This window comes from Phaseolus vulgaris, chromosome 7 (genome assembly GCF_051622355.1).
Source record: "Phaseolus vulgaris cultivar YP4 chromosome 7, ASM5162235v1, whole genome shotgun sequence".
In the NCBI taxonomy this organism is placed as follows: domain Eukaryota; kingdom Viridiplantae; phylum Streptophyta; class Magnoliopsida; order Fabales; family Fabaceae; genus Phaseolus; species Phaseolus vulgaris.
Window position 1 is genome coordinate 6,344,825 of NC_143504.1, and position 20,065 is coordinate 6,364,889.

The 20,065-nt window shown below is 33.1% G+C and overlaps 2 protein-coding genes and 1 pseudogene across 3 annotated transcripts; 2 read left to right on the top strand and 1 right to left on the bottom strand.

Annotated features, from left to right (window-relative positions):
- Window positions 1-907: 907 nt before the first annotated feature.
- Window positions 908-1,459, top strand: LOC150025753 (uncharacterized; annotated as a pseudogene).
- A 1,080-nt stretch (window positions 1,460-2,539) lies between these two features.
- Window positions 2,540-15,374, top strand: TWN2 (valyl-tRNA synthetase / valine-tRNA ligase (VALRS)). Of its 2 annotated transcripts, none has more exons than XM_068636366.2 (20): window positions 2,540-2,816; window positions 3,003-3,053; window positions 3,173-3,345; window positions 3,424-3,496; window positions 4,099-4,164; window positions 4,236-4,319; window positions 4,887-4,964; window positions 5,073-5,156; window positions 5,319-5,398; window positions 10,108-10,165; window positions 10,244-10,546; window positions 10,636-10,806; window positions 11,120-11,319; window positions 12,011-12,413; window positions 12,788-13,039; window positions 13,131-13,631; window positions 13,783-13,874; window positions 14,349-14,448; window positions 14,596-14,738; window positions 14,993-15,374. In XM_068636366.2, the coding sequence occupies exons 1-20, from the start codon at window positions 2,736-2,738 to the stop codon at window positions 15,135-15,137; spliced, it is 3,138 nt and encodes a 1,045-aa protein (XP_068492467.1). In that variant the 5' UTR covers window positions 2,540-2,735; the 3' UTR covers window positions 15,138-15,374. The 2 variants fall into 2 exon arrangements, with proteins under 2 accessions (XP_068492467.1, XP_068492466.1); XM_068636365.2 differs by having other exon boundaries at window positions 2,544-2,816; window positions 3,170-3,345.
- A 2,870-nt stretch (window positions 15,375-18,244) lies between these two features.
- On the bottom strand, window positions 18,245-19,316 carry LOC137829544 (dehydration-responsive element-binding protein 1E). The gene has a single exon (XM_068636367.2). It carries the CDS (start codon window positions 19,086-19,088, stop codon window positions 18,483-18,485), a length of 606 nt encoding a protein of 201 aa, XP_068492468.1. The 5' UTR covers window positions 19,089-19,316; the 3' UTR covers window positions 18,245-18,482.
- Window positions 19,317-20,065: the final 749 nt, after the last annotated feature.

A 20,065-nucleotide genomic window follows, 5' to 3' on the forward strand; every position in this document is an offset into this window, starting at 1 on the left:
ATTTCTTTTATTGATAACATATTTTTGATTCTCATCAGGTATGCAATGGAATATTCAAAACAATATAGTAATTTTTAGGGGACAAAGATTAACACTTCTAATTCTCCTTGACAGTTAAACTGCAATATACTTGAAGGGTCCCATCACAATCACTTTCACTACTCATACCAATATTCATTATACACCATGCCTTTGGATTCATGATCGATCTTTGAAAAATGAAATAGTTAAAACCCTAAGGATTATGTTTATATGTATATAGATGATGTATTAATATATAATTGTAGTTAGGCCTATGGTAGAACGTTGGTCTATATAAATAAATATGTGTAAAATGTTTGTCATAAAATAAAATGTTATGTTTAATTTAAAAAAATCTATAAGTTGAATTTTTTTTAATATTTATTAAATCTATGAAATTAATGACACCACATTGATGGTATTAGAGTAATGTTTCATGTGAGACATGTAAAATGTATCAATTATAATAATTTTATAAAAAACTAACTTGTATGATTGCAGATGACAAATAGTAGGAGGAAGAATGAGTTGATCGAAGCAATATAAGTTATCAAATACATGACCGCCACAATATTAAGGAACCACTGAGTCACTCTATTTAGTTGAATTTAAGAGAAACAAACCTTCACAATTTTCTAAAGGTTATAACCCATAAAAAAGATGAATTGTAGATTAAGGAGATGGAGAAAGTATTTGAAGTTATGAATTGGTCTGAAAACCAAAGGTAAATTATGTTTTGTTTATGTTGATAAGAAAGACTTAATATTAGTGAGATATCATAAAAAAAATCAATAGAAGGGGAAGAATAATCATTATTAGGGAAGTGTTTAGAACATTTTTTCTTGAAAAATATTTTTCCAATGATGCTAGGAGAAAAATAATAATTATGCAATTAAAACAAATAATCATGTCAGTACGAGAATATGTTTCTAAGTTTGATGATTTAGGAAATTATTCTACTTTCTTTCATCATTTATATGAGAGAATGAAGTGCATAAAATTTGAAAATGGACTTAGGCTTGAATTGAGAAAAATAGTATGAATATTATAAATTTTTTACTTTCCTACACTTATTCACAAGTGTAGATTTTTTTGAAGAATTTTGAAAATAGTTAAAATAATAAATCAAAATATTTCAAACCTTAGCCAAATAAAAAAAATATGTAATGAGGGAAAAGCCTACAACCATCCCTAATGGAAACCCCCATCCAGTCAATTTTCTTTAATAAATTCAAGTAGACTCGTAAATAATTAGATTAAGTCTCTAAAGTGTGGACAATACCATTATGCTAAAGATTGTCATCTTAAAGGATCTGTCTCTTTCAATTGTGGAAAACCTAGTCATGTATTATTTGAATGTGGGCAACAAAAACCACATTCCAATCCTTTTGTGCCTAAGGAAAGACTTATGACAACAAAGAGAGTCTACACCATGTAAAAAAAAATGATGAATTGATTAATCAACTTATTTTATCTTATTCTTTGATTTGAGTTTCTCTTCTTCTTCAAGTCATTTCTCTTCTTCCATTGGTAGTTTTGAGATTGGAGAATGTAATGATGTTCACGTTAAAGTTAGGATTCACTTGATGGTAGATACAAAAGAATAACGATTTTACAAAAAAATAGAGTTGCTCGAAATCGAGTGGAGAGAGTGATTGAAAATGAATGTTATTTTATTTTATTTGTGAGATTTGGTGTGGAACCGAGGTGAGAGTATGCTCTCACTTTATTTCTTTTGTTGCCTTAAAATAAGAAATTAAAGAAAAAGTGAGGGAGTTAGTTTGCATATAAAACTCCATTAATATTAATCTAAAGAATTAAAAAATAATTTAATTTTTTAAGTAATTCATATGAAATTAAAAAAATACTCCAATAATAAGATGAAATATATTAAATAATAGTAGAATAATTTTTTTATGTATAAAAAAATATTATTTAAATGAATCCTCTTTATATATATATATATAAATTATTATTATTATTAAACAGGTCATGTATGAGCTTGATTGATTTTTTATTTTTTAACTGCAAGGGTCTCAAAATTATCATATGTTACTAGTACAAAACAATAGGTGAAACATGCATGTGAACAATAATATATACAACTTCTTAATAAAATTATCATTCTTTAACTATTGGAACAATTTCTTCTTGCTCCTATTCTGTGACAAAATTATAAAAACATGTTGTAAAAGCTTTTGTAGGAAAGAACTTTGTTACTTTGTTACCTATGGGAATTACATCCGATTCAAGCATATGGTTTTTTCATAGGAAAAAAATTGTTATATAAAATCATAACCTTTCTCTTGATTTTTAATTATTGAATGAAATTTTTGCAAGTAAAATTGAGAAAAGATCTTAATTCAATATTATACTACTGTAAACGTTATGTTGTTAACTTGATAATAACAAGTATAAATATATATATATATATATATTAAAATTATACATATGATTAATATTGTATAATCTCAGATTGATTAATAGTATTTGTTAAAATACCGAAAGCAAGCCATGCGAGTGTGCAAATGAAGATACCCGGCCCGTTGTTTGGCAGAGTTAAGGTAACTCTTTATTCGAAACAGAGAAACGAAAGGAAACAAACAAGACTTAAGTTCTGCTAGGTTTCAGGGTTTTCTTTTGCGCTTACTTTGCTTTCTCTATTCTGCAAGAGCCGTTCTTGGCTTTGGACACGCAGACTTCACACTTCATCAATGGCATCCTCTGCCAGCAACAAAGAGCAAGTGCCACCCACACCCGAGGACCCTGAGAAGAAAAAGAAAAAGGAAGAAAAGGTTTTCCCATTATCATCTTATCCCTATTGTTTTACCAATCGGGATTTAAGAAAAATGTGCTTTTTAATTCTGAGTTTTAATGATTTATTAGTCTTGTTAAGAAGTTTCTTTTATTTGGGTGGACTATCACTATCCCAATTGTGGATTTTTATTTTCTTGTGTCACAAATTTATGGCTTTGTCTCAGGCTAGAGAGAAGCAATTGAAGAAAGAGAAGTTTCTTCTTAAGCAAGCTCAGGTGAAAAGAGTTCCTGCTTTCCCTGTTGTGCAGTTGCAATATTTGATTTGATTTTGCAATATTATAAGTAATTTTTACAATCCCCACTTTTTTTGTTTTCTTCCTTTTGATGGCAGCAGCAAGCACAACAATCATCCAATGCTTCTAAAAAAAGTGAAAAGAAAGTTGTAAAGCGTGGTGCGGAGGATGAGAATCCTGAAGATTATGTTGATCCTGAGACTCCAATTGGTGAGAAGAAGCAAATGGCTCGGCAAATGGCAAAGCAGTATAGTCCAACTGCCGTGGAGAAATCGTGGGTGTTAATTCCATCTTTATGTTCGTTGTCCTTTAAATTTATGAAACGCCTAACTTTTATGTTGTTATAATTTAGGTGGTATGAATGGTGGGAGAAATCAAGGTACTTTGTGGCAGATGCTAACAGCTCCAAACCTCCTTTTGTTATTGTGAGTGTCTTGTTGAACTTATATCTCTTGGTTTCAGATATTATGTGAAGTTGTTTTTTGCTGCAATTTTCTTCCTTAGAAATTAGAATTTAAAGACCATTTTGTATGTTTACTTAGATGGTGTGTGTAACTGATTGGAGATTTTACGCATGGAGTGTGAAGTAACCTTTTGCTAATTGCCATATATTAACTTTAGAAGTGATGATCCTTCTCAATTTGAGATCCTTATAATAACAATTTGAAATATATTGGTCCATGTGTTTACAGTGTTTTATCTTAGTCTAAGAAGTTTCCCAAAATCTAGTAGTATTTATTTACATTGTTGTTTGATGGTATCAAACAAAACTATGGAAATAGGCTAGCAAATTTGTTGCTATTGATTTAATGTCAGTCTCTTTTGGACTTGAAATAAAGTATAGTGTCATGACCTTGTTTAATCTTGAAAATATTTATTCTGTGTTACTTTTTTGCGGTTACACTGCTGAATATATGTCTAAAGTGGCTGCACTGCACAGCCCATAAATTTGATGATATATAGAACTTGCATTTTTTGCTCCCTTTTTATGCCTGTTAAGAACTTCGTTATGTGTTCCGTGTTTTAGGTTTTGCCCCCTCCGAATGTGACTGGTGCTCTCCATATAGGTCATGCTCTAACAGCCGCAATAGAGGTATCTTATATACCCCATTTTAAGTTTAGCTGTTCTAAATTGTTAATCTCATTGTGATTTATTGCTTATAGGACACAATGATTCGATGGAAGAGGATGTCTGGATACAATGCCTTGTGGGTACCTGGGATGGATCATGCTGGGATTGCTACGCAGGTTATGTCTAAAAATTGAGGAGATTTCATGGGTCCATTGTCCTTAACTGTTTTATAGTTTATCATTTGTTGTGAATGTTGTGGTAGGGTGGTGGAGCAGATGCTATGCTATTTAAATTATAGCATGCAATTAGAAAAATAAATAGTTATTTTGCACTTGTACTTAGATTTTAAGTATTTCTATCAAAAACCATTTGTTCAATTGCCTTTACACTTTTTTTTATTTTTTCATTTCGCTCCCTTGGATTGTGTAAATTTTTTGCTTCTGATAGACATTTGTTATCTTTCCATTTTTTCATAAATCTTTCTATCACAAATTTGTGATAGATTGAAGTTGTTACTACGCTATTAAGGTCTGGATAGGTAGCATTTAGCAATTTAGACATTTTTACCCCTAAAATGTGACAATTGTGTTGGCTTTAAATGGTAGTGTTAGCCTATTTCAATTTTTAGTTATGGCGCTAATGTACTATGTATTTTTTTTAATGACATGTCCATTTTCTATATTTAGCATATCTTTTGTGTGAGAGGAAATTAAATTATATTAATTGTGATTATTATGACACAGGTAGTTGTGGAGAAGAAGATAATGCGGGAAAGAAAACTAACTAGGCATGATCTAGGTCGTGAGAAATTTGTCTCTGAGGTATGTTAATACAATAATCATTGAACGCAAGGTTCATGATAATTTGCTAATTTTTTATTTGTTTATTCTTATTCTTGTTTCCTACTTTGGTGAATACTGGCGAAATAGGTTTGGGATTGGAAACACAAGTATGGGGGCACAATATTACAACAATTGCGCCGATTAGGAGCCTCTTTGGATTGGTCTCGTGAGGTAAATGTATAATTGTTTAGTGTTTAGTTCAACATGGAATCACCCTTATAGAATCCATGAGCAAACAACTCAACATAATTAAGACAACTGAAACAAAGCTTGCCCATGTTAGATAGTTCTTTTTCATGCCATTTCTTTTGTGACTCACTTTTTTATTTTCAGTGCTTCACAATGGATGAAAGAAGAAGTAAGGCTGTTACAGAGGCTTTTGTAAGGCTTTACAAGCAAGACCTTATCTATAGGTAGGTTGGACATTTGCGATATGTTTTGTCTTGTCTAAGGCTTTTATTCATAACCACTGAATTGTAGGTTTTCATCAATGTTGGTTTTAGTTTTTAAGTTTGTTCTCAAAAACCAATTGATAGAGATCATTGATTATGTGAAGGAGACAAGCTTTAGTTAGTGCATTGTTGGGATTTGGAAACTATTAGATGTTACGGGCTCAACCCATACATTTTGTATATTTCTTTTCTATAGATACATAACCCTACACATGGGGGATTAATCCAATACCACTTTTTACTTTATTTTCACATGGTATCTAGAGTTAGGGTAAAATCCTTGACTTCCTAGTGAACCCATTGTTGACTAGTGATTTTTTTCCACCACTACTGTCGCTCCGCCACCACCACTGTTGTACCAGCAACACTTATGTTAAAATCGTCTCGGCCATGTGACCACCATGTCCTGTCATTGCCATTGCTTTTCGTCTCGTGGCGGTTCATCCAACCCCTTTTTTGGCAGTGATTACCCGCGTCAGGATCGTCTTGTCGTCCTTGTTATGGATCTTCCCCTGTCTTCTTGATCGAAGTTTGTGTGATTTTTTTAGTGTTTTTTTTATCTCCTCTAAGGTTTCTCTCTCTCCTCCTCATCTACAACCTCTTTTGCTGTTGCATTACCTGATCTGTCCATCTATACTAATTATGTCAATGTACATCTATTCATTGACAAGTTGGATGAAACTAAGTATGTTACTTGGGCATCAAACATTAAACTATGGCTTAAGAATTAGGGTTGTATTGATCATCTTACCCAGAGTGTGGGCACTATAGCTAAAAATGAGGTTTCCTGTTGGTTGAAAATTGATGTTTAATGCATTGTCTGAAGTCTACTATTAACTCTTTAAAATAAATATTTTCTGCTTATGAGACATGTTCAAAGGTTTGGTAACAAGCCAAATTATTGTACACTAATGATACTCAACATCTTTATGGTGTTTGTCAAAATCTCCTTAGTATTGTTAACCCCAAACGTCTTAATAGTACAATGGTTGAATATCTGGGTAAAATTCATGCTCTTCTTTACGATTTCAATGAGTTATTGTCTTCGACCTATATCCCTTCTTAAGAGCTCGATCAAAGGTCAGTTCTTTATGTTATTCGCTTTACATGGACTTCTTGATGATTATTCACATGTTCGTGATTGGATTTTGGGATCTCCAGTAATGCCTAATTTTACATCCATTTGTTCCACCCTTTTGCTTGTTTTAGCTAAGCCAACCACTAATATACCTGCTTTCGTTAATGATTCTTTCAGTTAGGCCACATAATTGACAAGTGTTATGTCTTACATGGTCGTCCTCCTCGACTTGCTGCAATTGTCCAAACTGCTCCTTTGCAAATGTCTACTTTGGACCCTACTTCATTTGATACCTTAGGACAACCTACTATTCTCAATGAATGTCTTAAATAGTATGAGGATCGTCAAAACTCTAGTTCCATCGCTTTTGTTGCACACACATGTATATCTTTTGCTGGCCTTGTTTCCTCCAATTCTCTTGGCCCCTGATTCTAGACTCAGGTGCCACAAATCACATTAAATCTTTGTCTACTTTGGGTTATTTACCTTCCATTACCATGGTCAATGGCTCATCACATGGTGTTGGTACTATTTATCTTCTTCCTTTATCTATTGATAATGTTCTTTATGCCTTTGGGTCTCCACTTAACTTATTATCCATTAGTTGTCTCACCCATTCCCTTGTTATTTATTTCATCAAAGATTTCGTTTGTTTACAAGACTGAAGTTTGGGACAGATAATTGGCATAGGATGTGAGTTGGTCTTTTTCAACTAGATGTCAAAAATGCTATTCTTAATGCAGATTTGTAGGAAGAAATTTATATGGAGAAAACCTTCAGGTTTTGTTGCTGAGGGGGAGTCTTTTGGATTAATGTCAACTTCGCAAATCTTTATATGGCCTTAAGCAGTCTCCTAGGGCTTGGTTTGAAAAATTTAGTAATGTTGTTCAACAATTTAGTATAACTCGCAGTGAGGAAGAACATTCAGTTTTTTACCGTCACTTGAGTGTCGGATGTATCTATCTAGTAGTATATGTTGATGATATTGTTCTTACAGGTAGTGATCACCATGACATCTCACAGGTTAAGCAACACCTTTGTCACCACTTTCAGACCAAAAATCTTGACAAACTCAAATATTTCTTGGGGATTGAGGTAGCACAATCCAACAATGCTATTGTTATCTCTCAAAGAAAATATGCATTCGATATTTTGGAGGAAATTGAGTTAATGAATTCAAAATTTGTTGACACACCCATAGATCCAAATACCAAACTCCTACCTAATTAGGGGAAGTCTCTCAAATCCTGAGAAGTATAGAAGATTAGTTCGAAAATTAAACTATCTTACTATTACTCATTTTGATATTTCCTTTGCAGTCAATGTGGTGAGTCAATTTCTTAATTTCCCATGTGTAGATCATAGGAATGTAGTGATTCATATATTGAAGTACATTAAATGTTCTCTTGGAAAAGGTTTGCTATATGGTCATGGTTATCAAACTTGCGAGTCAACTCGTTGACTCGTCCGAGTTTATGTGTCCACATGCCCTTACCGAGTTAACTCGGTAGTTGATTTGTTTTTTGAGTAAACTCGGCAGACTCGGAGTGAACTCAGTGAAATCCGAATGAAATCGCGAGTCTGGTCCGAGTTGGCGAGTTCAACTGAGTTTTTTTTAACCCAAAACAATGTTGATTTGAATGGGGAAAATTAAATGAAATAAACTTTCCTTAGGGTTTCACATTTCGTTTTCATTTTGGTTTCATTTTGCATATTTTATGGAGTGCGCGAAGGTGGTGCGTCTTCTTTTGTGAATGCGTGGAGGTGGTGCGTCTTCTTTTGTGGAGTGCGGTGGTTGTGGCGATCGAGCGGTTCGTGCGGTGGTGGTGGCAGTTAGGTCGTGGGGTCATGGCGGTTCGTGCGGTGGTCGCGGGTTGCTGGTTGACAATGTCGTTCATCATATAATGTTATGTAGTGTGATTTAGGGGATTAGGGTTCTGTTTCCTTATTGGGCTTTAGAATACAAGATGGGTTCCAAATTGGATATTTTTTATTTAATTGAGCTGCAGAATACAAGATGGGTTGCAAATTGGATTTTTTTATATTTAATTGAGCTGCAGAATACAAAGGCTTCAAATTGGATTTTTTATTTATTTAATTGAGCTGCAGAATTATGTCTTTTTTTTTTAATTGGGAAAAGTTGCTGCAAATTTTATTTTATTTTGGGCAGAAATTGAATTTGGAGGAGCACTATATTTGTATGAACTTCTTTATTTGAGACTTTGAAGTTATATAATCATCATTTAGGACTAGATGGAATTATTTATTATTAATTTTTTTAATATAAAAGTAAACTCTTACGAGTTTACGAGTCGAGTCTACTGAGCTCTCACGAGTCTACGTAGACTTGCGAGTTTGACAACCATGTATATGGTCACGATAACCATACTAAAGTTGTCTAATATTAAGATGTTGATTGAGCAGGATCTCCTTTTGATAGAAGATCCACTTTCGGATATTGTGTCTCCATTGGTGATAACTTGATCTCTGGGAAGAGCAAGAAACAAAATGTTATGGCAAGATCTAATGCAGAAACAAAATATAGATCTATGGCCTCATCTACTTGTGAGTTTGTTTGACTTAAACAATTACTTAAAAAATTGCATTTTGGAAAGGCCACTCAAATGACACTTATATGTGACATTCATACTGCTCTTCATATTAGCCCAAATTTCGTCTTTCACAAAAGGACCAAACATATTGAGATGGATTGTCATACTATTTGAGAAAAGACTGTATTTGGAGACGTCAAGACTGAGTTTGTTAATTCGAATGATCGATTAGTTGATATTTTCTCTAAATCTTTGAGGACCTAAAATTGATTATATTTGTAACAAGTTTGGTACATATGATTAATATGCACCAACTTGAGGGAGTGTTAAATGCAATAGGTTTAGCCCAACGTTTTGTATCTGTCTCATATATAAATACATAATCTTATGTGTTCATTATACACAAGGGGATTAGTTCTATACCTCTTTCTACTTTATTTTCACAGAAACAATATAGGGGCCTAGTAATTATTCAATAAAAGTTACAGAAGGCAAGTTTAGTTGAAACTTGTAAGACCCTTGTATCTAGTTTACTGTTTGATGTTACTCAATCATGCACAAAAATTATTTAAATGGCAGGAATTTGTTTGCAAAAACGGTATGCCACATGTGTGGATCTTATCTGAAAACATGAATCAAGTGCTCAAAGAGACATTTTTGTAACATGGTGTGGTTGAATCTTCTCCACAGGCCAAATATATCTCATGATCTTGCATACTTATTGATTAGTGAAGTTCCTACTGACTCATGATTTAAATTATGATATTGCAATACTGCATGTTTGTGACAAAAGACGTGCGATATTCTTTGATGCTAGTTGGATTCTAAATATAAAGATAATACATCAGTTAAATAAAACGCTACATGGTGAATTAGGTTAAATTAAAATGTGCTGATGAGATTCTGTATACTATGCTCTGAGTGCTCCTCAAGTTCTCTTCACGTGGCATTTATATTTCCATTTGTATATATGCAAATTATATGAATCTAAGAGGCTCTTTTGTGGAGAGGAGATAATATTGTTTTTGTCATTGTCACAGGGACCTTCGTTTAGTGAATTGGGATTGTGTGTTACGAACTGCAATATCTGATATTGAGGTGTGCAAAGCTTGTTCTTGGCTGTTTCATCTGATGTATCAATATTGCATATGTAATGTTGTTGCTTGATGCATGCAGGTGGATTATATTGATATAAAAGAAAGGAGTCTACTAAAGGTTCCAGGATATGATAAACCAGTGGAATTTGGAGTTTTAACAAAGTTTGCATACCCTGTGGAAGGGAACCTAGGTGAAATTGTTGTTGCCACAACTAGAATTGAAACAATGCTTGGTGATACTGCTATTGCAGTACATCCTAATGATGACAGATATAGCCATTTTCATGGAAAATATGCTATTCATCCATTTAATGGAAGAAAACTTCCTATAATCTGTGATGATATTCTTGTTGATCCAAAGTTCGGGACTGGTGCTGTTAAGGTATTGTCTATACGAATGCCTACAAGTTGTGTTTGAGTTTTTTTCAAGTGATATTATGCACATTATGGTAATTTCTTTGTTGATTGCAGATTACACCTGCCCATGATCCAAATGATTTCGAGGTGGGTAAACGTCACAACCTTGAATTCATTAATGTTTTCACAGATGATGGGAAAATAAATTCCAGTGGTGGCTCTGATTTTGTGGGCATGCCACGGTTTAAAGCTCGAGAGGCAGTAACAGAATTTTTACAGAAGAAGGTATTTTATGCTATTTATTTGATTCACGAGAAATAACTAAAGTTAGGTGAAAATATTTTGTTGGAAAGTACACTTGTACGTCTGTGGAACCTGACTAATGATTGCTTTCTATGCTGATGGAAGGGAATATTAATTAGTATCATTATTTTAAATTTTGTTGCATATGATCTTCTTTTAGCTATCATTAATTTTAAATTCCAGTAAGAGGAATTACATTGTATTGGTAATTATCTCTATCTTAGTAATAAATTATGTCTGTGATGAAACACATGGTTTTTGGCTCTTGTTTCATTAGTTTTCTTCTGTTATATAGGGTCTTTATAGAGGATCTGAAAACAATGAGATGCGCCTTGGGGTTTGTTCAAGAAGCAATGATGTTGTGGAGCCCATGATAAAGCCCCAGTGGTATGTCAGTTGCAATGATTTGGCAAAGCAATCTCTTAATGCTGCTGTTGACGAGGAAAACAAAAGGCTAGATATTGTTCCAAAACAATATTTGGCTGATTGGAAGAGGTACTTATATCTTTGTTTTCCTTTTGCAATTCTTGTAATTAGTAATTATACAATTCATCATGGGGAGTATTCCTCTGAAATAGTCTGATTTTTTAGACTATTTGCAGAACTTTAGCCAAGACACTTTAGCATCTCTTATCATTTTCTTGTAATGATTAGTGAAAAATATTCTGATGGGTTTCACAATGCTTGGAAGAGATCTAGCTGAAGATCAAAACTGAGGCAGTTGAGTTGTCGAGAAATATAATCAACTTAATTCATTGTCAATGTTTTCCAGTTTGAATATGTACAAAATATCTGTCATTATTGTACGGAAGATTGTTTTTTAGTATCTTTGGTGATTTGTAGAGTGGTTTCTACATTTACTGTTCTCATTTGATAAGGCTTATTAGTTTAGTTTTAGTATGAATTAAGAATCAATGAATAGTATTTTGTAACACATCACTACAACACCATATATCAACATTATTTTATGTATCTCTTTTACTACATTCCTACCTGAAACCTATAATGTCAACTCCTTCCAATTTTTACACTAAAGTAAGTATTGGAAAAAACCTGAAGGCAAACTGTTGAAGGATTTGTTATTGTAAATGGAATCAGTGGTTTGACGTTGGAACTTGCTCGTTATCTATCTTACTTATAAACGTACCTTTATTGTTCGTATAATCATATAATTTAAGTTTTACAGATGGCTAGAAAACATTCGTGATTGGTGCATTTCACGGCAGCTATGGTGGGGTCACCGAATACCTGCATGGTATGTCACTTTGGAGGATGACGTGCTGCAGGAATTTGGTGCTTATAACGATCATTGGGTTGTGGCAAGAAATGAAGAGGAGGCCCAAAAGGTTGCTAGCCAGAAGTATGGTGAAAAGAAGTTTCGTTTAGGCCAGGATCCTGATGTTCTTGATACATGGTTTTCTTCTGGTCTGTTCCCATTATCTGTGCTGGGATGGCCTGATGAGACAGAGGACCTGAAGACATTCTATCCAACTTCTGTTCTGGAAACTGGCCATGATATCATCTTTTTTTGGGTTGCTCGTATGGTGATGTTTGGATTGAAGTTGGGTGGTGATGTGCCTTTCTCAACGGTAAGGTCACTATCTCATGCAGATCATTTTGGGAAAGCTTCGTACTTTTTCGTGTACTAAATTGTGCTTGTTACTCTGGTGTTGTCACGTGTACTGTGAATTTTGATTATGCATGCCTAAGAATTCTTTTTATTGATTTTTGAAAATAAAAGCTAATCAAACACTCATGTATACCTAAGATTTGATCAATGATCGTCTCATTGATGTACTCTGATGTTGTCACGTTTACTGTGAATTTTGGTCATTACCTAAGATTTTTCTTTTTCTTGATTTTTTAAAAAGAAATTCTTGAAGACAGTCATTGAGGAAGCTAACCAACCTTGGAAATTTTGATCAACGATCTTTCTCATTGATATACTTCCAATCCTGTGCAGATTTATTTGCATCCCATGATTCGTGATGCACATGGGCGGAAGATGTCCAAGTCCCTGGGGAATGTTATTGATCCCATTGAAGTGATAAGTGGGATATCTCTGGAAGGTCTACACAAGAGGTTAGAGGCTGGTAACCTGGATCCCAAAGAACTTGCTACTGCTATAGAGGGTCAGAAGAAGGATTTTCCAAATGGTATTGATGAATGTGGAGCTGATGCTCTCCGTTTTGCACTGGTCTCGTACACAGCTCAGGTGTCATTCACTTGTTATGTTTTTATATGGCTATTCTTCACCGATGTAGTCAACTTTTGTGATTTAATTGTTCTGTTTTCATCCATTTCAGTCTGACAAAATTAACCTAGATATTCAAAGGGTGGTTGGGTATCGCCAATGGTGTAATAAACTGTGGAATGCAGTAAGATTTGCTATGAGCAAGCTTGGGGATGATTATATTCCACCAGCAGAATTGAATCTAGATGTTCTCCCATTTAGCTGCCTGTGGATACTCTCAGTGTTGAATAAAACCATAACGAAAACAGTGAAGTCTCTAGAATCATTTGAATTCTCGCAAGCTACCACTGCTGTATATTCTTGGTGGCAGTATCAATTGTGTGATGTATTTATTGAAGTGATTAAGCCTTACTTTACTGGTAATGATCCTAAGTTTGCCTCTGAAAGACGCTTTGCACAAGATACTTTGTGGTTTTGTCTGGACAATGGCCTTCGATTGCTTCATCCCTTCATGCCTTTTGTCACGGAAGAATTATGGCAACGGCTTCCTTCACCCAGGGAATGTAAGAGAGCAGAATCTATCATGATATGCAATTATCCATCAGCTGTAGAGGTTCGTTTTGCTATTATTCAAGCCCTTTGTCTGTTGAAATTGAAAGTTTCAACTACGACTAAGAACTTCCTATGTTTTTATGATGTGTTATTGTATTTAACATACTTTGGCTATTCAGTAATAAGATTTTTGTTTATGTTTTTTACACCAGGGCTGGAATAATGAAACGGTGGAGAATGAAATGGACATTATTGAGTCTACTATTAAGTCTCTGAGGTCACTGGCTAAAGAAAAACGTGACAGGTATGTGGAAGCAACATTTGCTTCTGCAAAGCTTCAGGTTTTCTGCTGTGTTCTCTATAATATAATGATATATTTGAAATCTCTCTTTTGGGGTGACAATGAGAAAATTTTGTCAAGTAAAATAAGAGTTGCATAAATGAGCATAAGATATTCCTCTAGTACTTTGATTATTTCTTTGTCAAATATTAAAGGGTGTTTATTTGCATCTTGGTTTTCTGTTTTAATTTTTAATAACAGAAATGACCACCTTGGTTTTTATCTATCCCTATTTTCAATTATTTGTACAGGAAACAGAAATATAAAAATGTGTTTCCTAACAGGAAACAAATTGAAAACAATGTGACATTTTTGTAATTAAAATGTAAAAGTAGAACATGGAAACAGAAAATAAAAGAGCAAGTTCTCAAGTGAAGGTTGTTTGTTATTCAATCTTACATAGCATGCTGATTCTAAAATTGATGCAAATGTTGCTAGGCGACCGGCTTTTGTTCTCTGCCGAACACAGGCGGTTACTGTGATTATTAAGAGCCACCAACTGGAGATTGTAACATTAGCTAATGTATCATCTTTGACAGTAAGTTTCACATTTTGCTTGTGTTCTCTTCTCATGGATCCCCCCTGTATTTTGCTTCTCTATTTTTTCATTAAATCATATAGCCCATTTTCAATTTACTTGATTGGCACTTTTTTCACTTTTAATGTTTGATTGTATGATTCACAGGTAATCTCTGAAACTGATGCTGTTCCATCTGGATATGCTGATGCCGTCGTAAATGAAAGCATTTCTGTTTATCTAGAGTTACAAGGAACTAATTCTGCAGAGGCTGAGCAAGGGAAGATCAAGAAGATAGATGAGCTGAAAAAGTATGTTTTATCTTCTGTTGTTTTTTAAAATACATTTTAACATTTTAACATCAGTCATAAGTTATCAGTGTAAAGGGGTAGAAGGAGACCAGATCATACAATGGAGGAAATTATAAAAGGGATTTCATAATGAATAATAATTCCTTGACACTTGAAGAATACACATGATTTTATTTTGTTAAAAACTAGGCTCTTTTTTTCTCCTTTTTCTTAACGGCTTTGAACTAAAAGACTTGGTGTTTCTTTCTATACAGGCAAATAGAAAGACTAGAGAAGATTATGAATGCTCCAGGTTATGAAGAGAAGGTTTTACCAAATGTTCGAGCAAAGAACCAGGAGAAGCTAGATTCCCTAAAGGAGCGTTTATTGCTTGAGGAAACGGCTGGTCTGACTCTCTAGCTTCAAAGTATGAACTTCATTGATCAAATTTTTGTTTTGTTTTCTAATTACATACTTATATCATGATCTTCAGTTACAGTTCGACCTTAGTAATTTTTTTGGCCAAACTACATATTGTTTGTTACTAAATATTTATTTTGCTATATTTTTTTTTTGGTTAGCTTTATGCTACGGGATTTTGTAAAATATTGTTTTGATGGTTGGCAAAGAATCTCACATTTGTGGGTTAGGAAACTTGTTACTACGGTAACTTCTGCTAAAAAAAATAAGTATAAGATTACATTGATGAATTTACTGTCAATGATCTAACCCCTCCCAAAACAGAAAACGATGAAAAGGTTTTTTTATTTTTTTTTATCTATTTGCTAATTTATAATGTATAAAATAAAGAAGCTTTCTGTTTGTGGGAAAAATTCCTTTTATCTTTTTTCAATTGAAATTAAACATGTATTATATTGATGATCATTGCTGATAATTTTTCTCATTTGATTATATATTTGATTTATTAATTCAAACATGTTAAGCTAATTACTTAATTAATTATATTTAGAAAACAGTGAAATTGGTAAATAAATATGAATTAATGCTATTTGGTGAAAAATAATGAGTAACCGATAGTTTTGTGGTATTAGAATATAAGATAAATAACAAGAAATAGTAATAAAAGGGTGAAGACCAGAAGAGATAATACAAGTTAAAATCTTTAAAATCCAAATGTTACATGAAACATTATTTTAAAGAAAGTTATTAAAGCAGCATATAATGATGCAATTTGTAAGACTTCAAATAAATATATATATATATATACATATATATATATATATATATATATATATTTTAATGTACAATAGGTAATGATTATAGGATAAAGGATATAGTTAATATATATGTAAATTATGGATTGTGATTTAATAATTTTTTAAAAAGAATTTGTAAGTATAGTGATTGTACTTGTTCAGTAGTAGATTTTCTAATCTAACACAGGGTTAGATAATATATATTAAATAGATGATAATATATATGGTTAGATGATTCAAAATTGTCTCTCAATAAATTTATATTATTAGTGATTTTTATGCAGAAAAGTAAAATAGATTTATGTTATTAGTAAATTCAGTAGTATTCAAAATGTATATGCAAACACAGTAAAGATGAAAATGGAGTTTTGGGATTTTTATGCAGAAAAGTAAAATAGATGCTAAAAAGTAATTATGGAAGACATGTTCACTTTCAAGTTTTTTCAAAAATAATTCATCATCGATTTTCTTTAGATTTACATTCTTTCAATTCTCACATAGAGTCAAACTTAATCAAATTTAACAAAATCTTTATCAGTAAAACAAGCGTGTACTAATATATTTAGTATCTCACTTGTTTTCAACCAATCGTTTACTTGTAAGACACTTACCTTCTATCCCTTGAACTAAGCAAATAAGAGATTGATTATAATTAAGGAAACTAACCAATAACTCTAATTAAAAAAAATGAATTATCAATTAGTGATAAAAAAAATAATTCCTTTGATAGAAAATTCGATTTCAAAAGACCAAGAGTAAAAGCATAATACTATAGAAAATTGAAGAACAAAACTTTATTGAATAAAAATCTCAAAATTCATTGTGAAATAACAAGAGAATCAGAGAAGTAACTTGGACTTTTGTTTGATCAGGATCACTTGCAATGATAGACACTTCCTTCACATTGTCTACTAGACTGTCTAATATATGTTATTCACATCTCACTTTTTCTACACCTTAGCCTTTATTACACTTGATGTTTTTGAGGTGTTTCCTTCGGTTGAACTTTAGCAGGTACGACACGGACTTGCAGGAATGGATATGAATGAAGTATGGAATGAGTGAAACGACGCTGTAGACTAAAACCTAGTATTTTGGTTTGGAAGGAAAGGAATAAAAAAAACCCTAGTGTTGCAATGCACTCCGTTGCCAAGTCAGTACCATTTTTTTTTTGCAGGCTACCAGGCCAACCCACCCCGCACGGGTTGCAGGTTATGCGAGGCGGGCTAAAGCGAGTCAGTGGATTGAAAATGTGAGCTTGCCCCACTTTACTATCCTTAATTTACATAATGCTTGGAGTAATTGAAGAAAAGTATATATTGAACTTCACTTTTAGGTCGTTAATATGATTAAGATAAAAATAAAATAAAATAAAAATAATATTCAATGCTAATTTTAGACTATTATTATTATTAAAATTATTGTTATTATTATTATTATTAATGTTAATAATATTTCGGAATGTGAATCCAAGATCTTATGGACATAAAACATATAATCATTATATAAGTATCTATCATCATAATAATATTATTAATAATAATAATAATAAGAATGATAAAAAATTATAATTATAATAATAATAATAATTCAGTTGTTAACTTTTAGTGATTTAACAATCAAAACATAATTGATCTTTAATTTGTGAGGATATATCTGTATTTTAGGACAAAAAAAAATCTTTAATTTATGGTGATATATCTGTATTTTAGGACAAAAATTAAAAATTAAAAATTAATTGTGAATTTATAGTGATTTAACAACTGAAACCAAATCAATAATCAATTACTAATTATTTATTTGTATTTAGCAATTGAAACTAAATTATTTGCTAATTTATAATAATTTGTTGTATTTAACTATTGAAACCAAATTGATTGTTAATTTATAGTTATTTGATGTCTAATAATTTATACTGATTTACCTATCGAAACCAAATTAATCATTATATCAGTCACAATTTGTAACTAATTCATTTCAATCACTAAATTACTTTTTTCTTATAAAAAAAATTGTAAGGTAAAAAAAGAAACTTACTATAAATTAAATTACAATTAGTTAGAATAAAATATTATTCACAACAAAAAAGTTTTTTCTAATATTTAATACAAACACATACCTTATAAAAGAAGCACCTCAATAAATATTAACAATCTTAATTTTATTTATCACTTTCTTATTTTACTTAATACTTCATTATATTACGTTTATATTTATTTACTTCTTCTCATATATATATATATATATATATATATATATATATATATATATGAATGAATGAGAAATTATTAAAATAATTATAAGTCTTCATTTCCAGATACCAAAAATAAAAAATCTTATATAAGAATTCTTAATAGTTTTTACACTACTATACACAATTTAAATTTCAAATTTATGTCAGCTTATCCATAATAGTGGTTTTGGAGTTAGGACAGCTAAACCTAAATGAGTAGTCGTACTGGTAAGTAAAATTATAAGTACGGATACTCTCATCTCGTTCTACCCTAACAATAATTCCATTTCCCAAAATAGCAAATAAAAATCCGAATTAAAGTGAATAACTCCACAACGAAACTTCAATGTCCTCAAATTCCATTTCAGTACTTCCGTATTCATCACTCTCAAAGCAATGGGTTGGCGACATCAGAACCATATTCCTCAGATACTCCATCCCTTCTTCTTCATCATGCCCCGTCGCTGTCGCCACCGTTTCTACCACCGCATCATCATCCTTTCCCGATTCATTACCAGGTCGAAACGCCTCTGCAGCCTGTGCCGCCGCCTTCTGAATGTCCCGGGGATCCAATGTCGCCGGAACCGGCAACCGATTCGCGGAGTCGGCGAAATTGAGACAGGCCGACCTTCCCCTAAGCGCGAGCGCCGCCACGTCGTGCGCACGCGCCGCCATCTCCGCCGTGAGAAAGGTCCCCAGCCAAATCCTGGTCTTCTTGTTGGGCTCGCGCACCTCGCACACCCACTTACCGGAGTCCCTCCGCCTGACGCCGCGGTACACCGGGTGACGCGTCTCCCGGAACTTCTTCCTCCCCGCGCGTTTCTTGGGGTGCCTGGCCGCCAGAAACACCTCTTCGTTCGACAGCGCCGGTCGGGAACCTCCCAACACCGGCGAGGTCGTTTGCGGGTCGGTGGAAAACATGATTCCTGACGGAATGTTTGGTTTTGGGAAGTTGTTTGAGTGAATGGGACAACGTGTGCAAAAAGGGGTAGTTATATCAGTTACTACTACTAGTAATCAACTTTGTTGTGTTTTGGTTTTTATGATTGTGTTTTGTTTTGGGAGGGAAAGTGAGTTTTAGTATGGTTTACATATATATTATATATAGTTGGAGAGGTTGAGGTTGAGGTTGTGTTTCAAGGAAAGTGCCCTTACTGTTTTCCAGCTAAGTTTGGGTTATGTTTAGCCAATTCTGATTTGGGGGCATGGCAGTTTTATTCATCCCACGGTATGGACCAAGTTAAGGAATTGAAAGTGGCGCATGGGTGAGACTAAACTTGTCTAGATCTTTGTATTTGACACGTGTGATGTTGATGTCCTCTTAGGTTCCTAAAAATATTTTGAAATTGGATAAGGGTGGTTTGGCTGAAAGGGAAAGGGGAAGGTGAAGAGAAGGAGAGTGGGGGAGTGTGTGTATTGAATCTGCTGTTTCTCTTGGTCAAAGTGTTGGGCCTTGATTCCTTCTTGATTCAGGGGTTTCTTCCTTAGTTTTCTTTTGGGCCTTTTCTGTGACGTAAAGCAGGGAAGTGTTCTTATGCAGCAGGAGACAACTCATGCCAATATTATTTTATTTATTTATTTATTTATTGCATACACTGTTTTCGCAAGCTGGGTTTGCGTAGGGAGGTCATGTTTGAATCATCCACAGCTCATGCATAAACTTCACTAATCAAACCCTAGCCTAGTTTTCACCTATTTTCTCCTTTGCTAAATCTAAAGACAATATATAAAAAACTGAGATGAAAAATGAAAATTCATTTTATTAATATATTTTTTATTTACTTTTACAAAGAACACATCATAGAATAACCGATAGATATTGCTTTGAGAATGGAATAAAATAACCTTACTTGACAATTTTTTTAAAAGAAGACACATTTACACTCTACATTATATTT

Bases quoted from the DNA above. Each gene is read 5' to 3' on its own strand.
- TWN2 (XM_068636365.2), top strand. From the start codon at position 2,736: ATGGCATCCTCTGCCAGCAACAAAGAGCAAGTGCCACCCACACCCGAG. The intron at 4,165-4,235 runs GTATCTTATATA...TATTGCTTATAG, and splicing joins CTCTAACAGCCGCAATAGAG to GACACAATGATTCGATGGAA. The intron at 13,875-14,348 runs GTATGTGGAAGC...AAATGTTGCTAG, and splicing joins GCTAAAGAAAAACGTGACAG to GCGACCGGCTTTTGTTCTCT.
- LOC137829544 (XM_068636367.2), bottom strand. From the start codon at position 19,088: ATGTTTTCCACCGACCCGCAAACGACCTCGCCGGTGTTGGGAGGTTCC.